This window comes from Papaver somniferum, chromosome 5, assembly GCF_003573695.1.
Source record: "Papaver somniferum cultivar HN1 chromosome 5, ASM357369v1, whole genome shotgun sequence".
Taxonomy (NCBI): Eukaryota; Viridiplantae; Streptophyta; class Magnoliopsida; order Ranunculales; family Papaveraceae; genus Papaver; species Papaver somniferum.
In genome coordinates this window covers 182,723,108-182,733,029 of record NC_039362.1, presented here as the reverse complement: position 1 = coordinate 182,733,029, position 9,922 = coordinate 182,723,108, and the positions used below count along the sequence as shown (strand labels likewise).

At 35.4% G+C, this 9,922-nt stretch overlaps 1 protein-coding gene across 1 annotated transcript; it reads left to right on the top strand.

The window, feature by feature from the left end:
* Positions 1–1,581: 1,581 nt before the first annotated feature.
* Positions 1,582–3,972, top strand: LOC113283872 (ras-related protein RABA5e-like). Its single transcript, XM_026533248.1, has 2 exons — positions 1,582–2,008; positions 3,291–3,972. Exons 1-2 carry the CDS (start codon positions 1,681–1,683, stop codon positions 3,599–3,601), a joined length of 639 nt encoding a protein of 212 aa, XP_026389033.1. The 5' UTR covers positions 1,582–1,680; the 3' UTR covers positions 3,602–3,972.
* The last annotated feature ends 5,950 nt before the right edge of the window (positions 3,973–9,922 follow it).

The window sequence follows — 9,922 nt, the reverse complement described above, 5'->3', positions numbered from 1 at the left end:
GAATCGTTGCTTTCCACGCACTTTTGTCGAATGTCATCTCTTTCTATACCGGATCGGATCCCCTTTGTAGTTCCTCATATGCTAGTTTTGGTCGGATTTATGCTTCTTCCTTCCTCCCGGGCGCTTGATGTGACCTATGTAAACTGGAGCATCCGGTGGTCTTCACTGGAGATGTCCAAACCAACTTAGCCGATATTGGGTGAACATATCCTCGATTGGGGCTACCCCAAATTTATTGTGTATGTATCCATTCCTGATTCGGTCATGACAAGTGTGTCCGCAGGCCCACCTCAGCATCTGCATCTCCGTTGCATGCCGTATTTTGATGTGCAGGTTTTAGTTTCCCAACATTCCGCTCCATACAACATCACAGGTCGGATCGTTGTCTTGTAGAACTTTCCTTCCAGTTTAGTCAGGACCTTACATTCACAAAGGACTCCCGTCACCATTTTTCCATTTTCCCCACACTGCCTGGATCCTATGTCGAATATCCTCTCTGATATCACCATCATTTTGGATCATAGATCCCAAGTAGCAGAAGGATTCTTTCCTTGGCACAATCTGTAGCCTTATCCTTGGGTTTTGAATACCATCACGATAAAACATTCAATTATTCTTATTAAAAAAATAAAGAAAAGAAAACTCATATAAGGCCCGTTACATAGGATTTTCCACTTTTGCATCCATTATGGGTATGGCAAAGTGACAAAATCACCTGCCTAAGTGCTAAAAATACCACTTAGGTAGGTGAGAGGGAGTTTCTATTGCTCTTGTTGAGCAATATTCTAATTATCTCCTATTTTGATATTTGAAGGGTCCCACTGAATATATTATAGAGGAGCAATATTATCACACTATTTCACATGTTGGACGTCATTTTTGTGAATAAAAACTAAATCATAATGGATTTGAAGCTAATGCTACTATTAAAAAGCTCTATGGTTCTACTGATAATGAGCGTATTCTGAAAAGTATGACATTGCCATCTATTACTTTGAACATGAGCTGTTGAAAATCGACAGATTTATGGCTGTCGAAATTAAGGCCGGTGGATTGTGAGGTTTTATATTTCGAAAAAATATGCTCATTTTTGGTAAACACGTAGAACTTTGTAAGAAGAACTTATCCTCAAAATATTAGCTTCAAATTCGTCACAGTTTGATTCTTGCTCACTAAAACAACATCCAATATGTAAAAGAACAACATCTATTTTCAACATAGATTACAAAAAGAAAACATCAATCCAAATCAGGTTTCGTCAAAAAATTGGTTGGAAATCTCGCTACATGTCGAAAACCAACACCTCTTTGAATAACCACACCAATTTTATGTAAAATAGTGGGAGATAAAAGTAGGAAAATATCGAACACAATATATATTTTATTCACTATTTTCTGCCATATGCCATCTGAGTAGGCCTAAGACCATTTGGATCCACCGTTTAGACAAAAGCTCTACTCTTTTACCAACAACATCAACTAAAACGATCTAATCGCCAGTGAGTCGCTGTTACCGAACCACCGAAAAAACACTTATAATTTGAACCCCACTACTTTCGCACTCTGTCTCTAGCTGGCCATATTTAATATTTTCTCCTTTCTTCAAAAAGTTCTCTCCTTTCTCTGTCCCCTCGATTTCTTCTTCAGTTTCAGAGGAAAAGCTAGTTCTTCATCTTCTGTAATGGATGATGGTGATTGTGAAGGGTATTTATTTAAAGTAGTAATCATAGGAGATTCAGCAGTAGGTAAATCAAATTTGTTATCAAGATATTCAAGAAATGAATTCAATATACATACAAAAGCAACCATAGGTGTTGAGTTTCAGACACAGAGTATGGAGATTGATGGGAAAGAAGTTAAAGCTCAGATTTGGGATACTGCTGGTCAAGAAAGATTTAGAGCTGTTACTTCTGCTTATTATAGAGGTGCTGTTGGCGCTCTTATTGTTTATGATATTACAAGAAGGACTACTTTTGATAGTGTTGGTCGTTGGCTTGATGAACTCAACAGTAAGTACTGTTAATACTTCTTTGATTTTGTAATTTGTAGTTTCAAACCTCGATAAAGATTCAATCTTTTAGAAAACCCATTTGTTTGATTTGATGTTTGAGACTATTTGTGTTGTGTTTTTGATTGAGATTTGATTGAGGGTTATTGGGTTTATAGATCTGAGCTTATTTCATTTGGTTTGGGTTCTAGCTGTTGATTATTTTAGTTAGTGGGGATTTTAGCTTTTTATAAAGATCTGTTTTTTTATTGATGATGATGGTGATTTGATAAGACTCTTTATTCATATTGATTCTGTTTGAGATAGCAATTCTTAAGTATTGGATTAGATCATCAAAAAAACATAAGAAATTTGTATGATATCCAGGGAAACTTTAGGGGGTTGGATTTGATTTTTGAAATTTGAAGAGTATCCAAACTTTAGCAGGGCCATACTTTTTGTTGCTAAAAAGTTTGATTTGGCTTTCTGTGAAACTTTACTCTACAATCGGCTTTTTTTTAGTAAATGCGGCTTCGATTTGATGATTGCTTATGCGGTTTTCTTGCCTGTGTTTGGCGTGCAACATTAGAATTTTGAAAATGTAGTTGCATTCTCTTTCTGTCTCTGTAAATGAGGGTACAGGTTAATCTAATTGTTCTGCAATGTGGTATCTAATTCTGGTGCACATATTATCCCATGGCGCTGCTTTGGGTAGCTCGACTAAATGCCATACTTGCTTCATCTCACACATTGGTCATGAGGAGATTTTAAAATGTTACCAACTTTCAATAGATATGAAAACATAAGAAATTTGTATGATATCCAGAGAAACTTAAGGGGTTTTGGTTTGATTTTTGAAGAGTATCCAAACTTACTATGCTCTAGAAATCACTAGCTGCCGCATTGAGTTGATGATTGGTTATGGGCGCCTGTGTATTTACCCTTTGGCATCCTTCAGAATTTTGAAAATTTAGTTGCATTTTCTTCCGATCTCTGTTGCGCGCATGGATTATCTAATTTTTCCCTTTGCTTGATAAATATAGTGTGGTACCCAATTGCTGCGCACATATTCGCCCATAGCGCTGCTTTGGGTAGCTCGACTAAATACGTACTTGCTTCTCATCACATTGCCATGAGGAGATTTTAGATGTGACCAAATTTCAGTAGTTTTCCTGTTGTGATCTTGATGATTTGGTTACTTCAGTATATCCTTTGTTCATATGATTCTCAAGCAAGTATTTCTCTGAGCATTCTTCCATTTTTAGGAATTATTAAGTTTGACGGTTATGGTATATATTGTGCAGTACATTCTGATACAACTATAGCGAGGATGCTGGTTGGAAACAAGAGTGATTTAGGGAATATCAGAGATGTCAGTGTGGAAGAAGGGAAGAGCTTAGCAGAGGCAGAAGGGTTGTTCTTTATGGAGACATCTGCCTTAGATTCAACCAATGTCCGAACTGCATTTGAAATGGTTATCAAAGAAATTTACAACAATGTAAGTCGGAAAGTCTTGAATTCTGATGCTTACAAAGCTGAATTATCTACCAAAAGCGTGAGTCTCATTGAAGAAAAATCCAAACAAACTCAAGGTTATTCTTGTTGTTCAAGATGACTTCCATTTCCTGCACAGTACAGCCGCACATGTGTTTGAGATTGCTCGATTAATTGCCAATCAAAAGGAGAGGTTGGTCGATTAAATCGTTCGAGTTTGTTTGTTTGTTCTTTTATATAATGGATTTATCTTCAGTTTTGATTTTTATACCCACTGAAGTGTTTTGCCCATTGGAGATGATTTGTTTTTGGTCTTGAGACAAACATTTGAAAGAAAGCAAAGAAGAAGAAAGAAAAAAGTGATATTTACATGAAATAAAGCTTACTGTATCTGCCATCTCTGGACATAAAACTTTACAGACAAAAATATGATTGTTATTTTTGTTTCTCTTTGAAACTCTCTTTTATATATTGATTCTCATTGTTAAGGATTGTATGCATCTTCAAGTGGCAAACCTAAATGCCTTGAGTATATGAATCTGAACTACTCTTTCCTTGATTACACTGCCAAACTAGAACATCTTATGTAACAATGGGAGATGCCACAAATTCAAGCCTTGTAGTTGCAAACTCGGACTATGTTAGATGAGATCAAAGGTTGGGTTTAGGAGTTCATTTTTTTAACTCTCTTCTTAACATTTTTACTATCTTCTTTACTTAATGACAAAGTAAGAATGCACCAGTACCGCCCGGACAAGTGATTCCTGGTTTTCGTCTTGATCTCTGTGTTTTCTTGGAATAAATCAAGAGGGGTGGCTCTTTATGTGTAAATAAATTAAAAAAGAAAGCTGGATGGGAATATGTAAGACGAGAGTTGTCTCCAGGCTTGGGAATGTATGCTATCCAACTTGGCAAATAATTTACACCTCTATACTCAACCATTTGACTGCAAGAAGTACCAAGCAAATCCATAAATGCATGGGGGACCGGAATTATCAGGGGATACCGTTTCATATGAGACAAAAAAATTATATCCGATCTTGGCCATCGGATCACTCAAATGGTATCCCTACTAATTACGGTCCCCGTTAACAGCCATGCATAGATGTGCTTCTTCTTTTTTTATAATGAAAACTTTTATAGATTGGAAACGCCGCAGAGACATGTGTTGGCCAGTGCAAGATATGTGCCTTTCTCCCGTCCCGGGGCCTTTAATCTATCAACACTAAGAATATGAAAAAGACGACTAGGTGGGGTAGCTTGTGAAAGTTGCTGGCTGTAAATTAATACTCATTATCTGGAACCGAAACCCAGCCTTGTATATTCGGATCTGGTTCCGGTCTTAAAATTGGGCCCATTAGCAACTAAGAATCCGACGGGTATTATTCAATTAGACCGAAAATCTTAACGGGCCCAAACGGATAATTTCAACAGGGTATCAGGTTATTCATTCTTTAATTCATCACTTCAGCAAAATACTAAGTGTTTTGGTAATTTTGTTTCATTTTTTATTTATTTTTTACATTTAATCCTTATTTTGGACATTAATAAAGAAATAATAGTAAACCTGTAGATGAATAATTTAGATTTAAACAAAAAAGAAGGAGGTATCAAGATTTTAAGAAAAACACGGATAATTTTTTAATACCCAACAGATACCCAGGGTTTTTAACGGGTGTGGTTTCGGGTCCATAGATTTAGGAACCAGATTCGATTTTTATAAGTAGGATTCGGGTCCGGTTCAGTGGTATTCGAGAGGACCTGGATCCATTGACATCCCTAATTGTAGGTGGGGGTTGCACTGGTTTATTTTTCCAAAGCATATGATGCCTGAATAGTCCTTACAACAAAATTAAATGTGAAGCTCTCTGTTAGAATCATTTGAGTATTCCAGAGAAAGGGCTATGGAATGAGTGTTTTTAATACTCAATCCCTACCAAACTTAGTGAGAGACTGAGTGAAAGAGAGGTTTTTGACTATGGAGGTTTCAATTTATATACTAAGCGGCTAATCTTTATCCGCTTGGAGAGAATTTTTCTCTCAAAACGGCTAAACATATGCCTCCTCGTAGCTTTTTCTCCTTTTCAAGTAATAAAACCTAATTGTGGGCCCATGTTCAAGAGTTTTAAATTAATAAAACTCTAAAAATAGGTTTGGGAGGCAGGTTTTCTGCCGCTCAATGTGGTTTTTTCCCAAACGGACAATAATCAGCCGCTTAGTCTTTCCTTTCTCCCACTCATGCGTTCCAGTAAGTGCATGAATGATTATTGATGAATGAGTGTATACTCTCACTCCATAGTAGCATCTAATTATCAAATCCAGTAATACTCGTTCATATTGAGTGAGAACACCCACTCCATAGCCCTTACCCTTACAAGGTCTTTAATTATGTTATTCTGGTGGTCGCCTTTTAGTTTACCAAGGAGCGGACCCATTAGCAGCTTTGATGATCTCTTTGCATACTCCTTCGATGAAAATAATTCTGATGTCAAGTAAGTAATTGATTGCTTTTATAGTTGTATGTGCCTCTATTTCGTGTTGAGTCTAAGCCTTGCAAGGAAATGTCTTGATTTTCTTGTACCAACCAGAAGAGTTTCTTAGTTAGTACTCCCTGCGTCCTTATTATATAGGCGGATTTAGCAAAATCTCTTAGATTAAAAAATTATCTTGATTTCTTAAATATGTATCTATTTTTCTGTTTTAATCTTTGTCTCGTTCCTAATACAATTATCAATGCACAATAAATAAGGGCATATATAAGAAAAACTCATCTTGGAATTGTTATTCCGCCTATCTAGTGGGACTATAAAAATTGAAAACTCCGCCTATATTTTGGGGACGGAGGAAGTATTAAAACAACACTATTGTTATAGGGAGGGAGTCTTTGAATCAAGAAAGTGGAAGAATCGTAGTCAACCGACCCAATACTTCCGATTTAAAACTTTCTTATGAGTTGGACAACTCTATCCTTATACAAAAACCCCGTTCTAAAACAACCCAATACCCAAATCATATTATCTCATTGCCTGTTCTTCTTTCCATCAACTGCGAAGAGAAAACATAAACCCCGTAATTGTTTCTCAAAAACCTCTCGAATCATATTTACGATAGTCATGTGCATATTAAGTTTCATGTTTTATTATTAGATGGTTTGATTTTTAATTGATCATTTTGAAATTGAGGATTGAGAATTGTTCACTAAGTGGTTTTGATTTTGTTGTGTGATGTATGTATAAATTTATGGATTAAGATTGGTGATTTTTAGGGCTATCTAACTAGAACTAGAAACAGACACAGACTTGAGAGGAAACTTAGGTTGAATTAGGTATGATCAAAATGAAGAGTGCATATCGTATAGTTAATGCTCGTTCCCAATTTTAAAGTGGCTTTCGAAGTTGGGTTGATGTAAGCCTGTAGTGGAAGAAGACTAAATAAATTTCGGGTCTTGTTAACTTGTATACCTGTATAAATGTTAAGGTTTAGTAAAACAACAATTTGTTTGTTTTATTGCATTGAAAACAGTAATTTTTTGCATTGAGAATAAAATTTGTTGTTTTTAGTGCAAAAAAAACCAATTTCTTGTAGAATAAGACAAAAAAACACAATTTCCAAATAAATAAATAATTCTTTATTAAACCTTAACATGTATACGGGTATACAAGTTAACAAAAGCCATAAATTTTTATCACGTCTTCGGTCTTCCTTGTCAAACCTTTTCCCGATGGACCAAATACCAAAGCTGCAATTATAACCGTGTCAAACTTTTTGTTATCTTCCTTATTAATTATCTGTAACGTAAACATTCGAAAGGTTTATAACCTTGTTTCTTTCTTTAGATATGAAGGACAGCCACTAAGAGCCAATAAACCTTTCATGATAAGTGATAACCACGAAAGCTTGGATCTTTTCCCTTATTCCTTTGATGACATGCCTGTCTCCACCTTCGTCGATGCTTCAACAGAAGAAGAAGCTCAAAAACTGCAAGAACCAACTCTTTTGGTTTGGAAAACTAAATAGTAACTGGGGCGACGGAATCGGGCGATTTATGCTCTACGAATCGGGCGACGAAATCGGTGGAATTTTTTTTCGTCTATCTTCGTTTTCAGTGTTCAAATCATTAATTCAGGTGAAGTTTACTTAAAAATTTCTTCTAAATAAGCTGAATCTGGTGATGATTAGTCATTAAGTCAGGTGTTTTTATGGATCCTTGTCCTAAATCCACTCTGTTTGAAGGTTTTAAATCAGATATGTTAGGTTTTAATAGACAAAAAATTCTCAGGTAATTCCTTTGATTGAATTACCTGATGATTTATTTGAAGAAAGTTTAGATCCTTGGAAGTTTTCTTTAATTGGAAGATTAAATTTACAACAACTCAAATTTATTGATGTTGCTGTTCTTCTTCGTCGACAATGGAAATTAACAGGAGATTGCAAGATAATTCCATTAGGAAGGGGTTTTTTCACAATTAAGTTGGATAATGAAATTGATTGTCAATACATTAAGGAAGGGAAATGGGAGGTGTTAAATCAAGTATTACAGGTTCGTAAATGGATCTCTAATTTTCGTTCTGAAAGTCAAAGAACATCAAAATCTATGGTATGGGTTAGGCTACCTAGTTTAGGACTGGAATTTTGGAGTGAGAAGATATTGTTTAAAATTTGCAAGTAAATTGGTACACAAATCAAACTAGATGAAGCTACTGCAATATGCGAGGTTGGGTATTATGCAAATGTTTTAGTTGAAATTGATTTTGCAAAAACTGTGCCTAATAAGGTATGGATTGGTACTAAATATGGGGGTTTTCTTCAGAATATATCAATACTAGTATGTCATAAATTTTGTCATAACTGCAAGATTGTTGGTCACAACAATGCTGAATGCAGAATTGATAAGAACAAAAACCATCAAGTAAACAACACTCAGAATAACATGTCTTCTGCAACAAATAATGTTCAACAACAAACACCCAAGGCATGTAAAACTCAGAATCCTTTTGATATATGTGATAGATCTGAGGTTGATAAGTTTAGAGCTAGTGTAGGAGAAAGACAGTGTAGCACATCCAGTGTTATTAACACTCAAGTTCTTGAAGAAGATGCCATTGTTTCTAATATTTTCACACCTATTAATGCTAGTAGTAACTCCATTCCAGTTAATATTAGCAGTGGCAGATTTAATATCCTTAATGAGGATGAAATTGAACAAGAGGAAGACATAAGTGTGGATGAGGAAATTATTGCAGAACAGGAACCTCCAAAACAACTTTTAAATAATGAAGTCCATGAAATGGAAAGTGTGGTTATGTTTGTTGATGTAGTGTCAGGAAAAATTTCTAAAAAGGATAAGAGCCAAGATCAAATTATGGGAAGTAACATAGAAAGCCAATCAACTATTCTTGAAGCTCCAAAATTACTTAAGATTACCGAGGAAAATAGTTTGCAAAATAACACTGTAACATTTGTTAACGGTTCCAATGGAAAGGTAACCAATGAAGTTGTTAAAGTTACATCTTGGGCAAAATTGGTTGAAAAAGAAATGGTGACAGGTATCTCTTCTTCATCACCAAGTAAAATAAAGGGGGTAAAACCAACTCCAATCAAGAAAAAACACAATTTCAGAAAGAATCAGAGTAAAGGGGTACTAAGAATCCCTCAAATAAACAATAAAGATAGTTTATTGGAATATCAGGGGCCTTAGAAGAAAAAGGGCTCAAGACAAATTATGGTCTCTGGTAAATCAATTTAGCCCTTCCTTGTTATGGATAGCAGAACCAAAAGCTTATTGTAGTGAATCTTTTTGTAGTAAACTTAATCTTCCAAGGATGCAGCAAATGGTGATTCATAATTCAACTTCAGATAATAAAGGCAACATATGGCTATTTTGGAATGCAAGAATAACACAACCAACTGTCATATCAATGTCAAGTCAGATGGTCACTGTCAGTGTTAGTGATGTATTGGTTTCTGTTGTGCATGCTCATGTTAAACTAGTCCAAAAAAGATTTCTTTGGTCAGAAATGGAAATGATAAGTGATATGAATAAGCCTTGGATAATTTTAGGAGATTTTAATGCAATATTGAATTCAGATGAAAAGGTTGGGGGAGAAGTCCTAACAGAACTTCAATGTTGGAATTCAGTGAATGTTTAGATAAATGTGAATTACTTCAATCCCCAAAAACAGGAATGCAGTTTTCTTGGTCTAACTGCCAACAAGGAAGCAAAAGAATCCTACGTACTTTAGATAGGGTGGTGTTTAATCAAAAATGGCTGCAAAAATATGAAGATTGGGGATATAAAGTTGGTCTTAGGATTGTATCAGATCATTCTCCTTTGTTGGGAGGATGTGCAAATATTCCCAAGCCACAGAATGTACCAAGGAAATTTCAAAAAATGTGGATAAGTCATCCAGATTTCCTGAATGTGGTCAAGGAAAGTTGGGCT

What these genes read in the sequence shown, in the direction of transcription:
- LOC113283872 (XM_026533248.1), top strand. Translation starts at nt 1,681, where the DNA reads ATGGATGATGGTGATTGTGAAGGGTATTTATTTAAAGTAGTAATCATA. An exon ending in TTGGCTTGATGAACTCAACA is followed by an intron (nt 2,009 to 3,290) that starts GTAAGTACTGTT and finishes TATATTGTGCAG; the next exon opens with TACATTCTGATACAACTATA.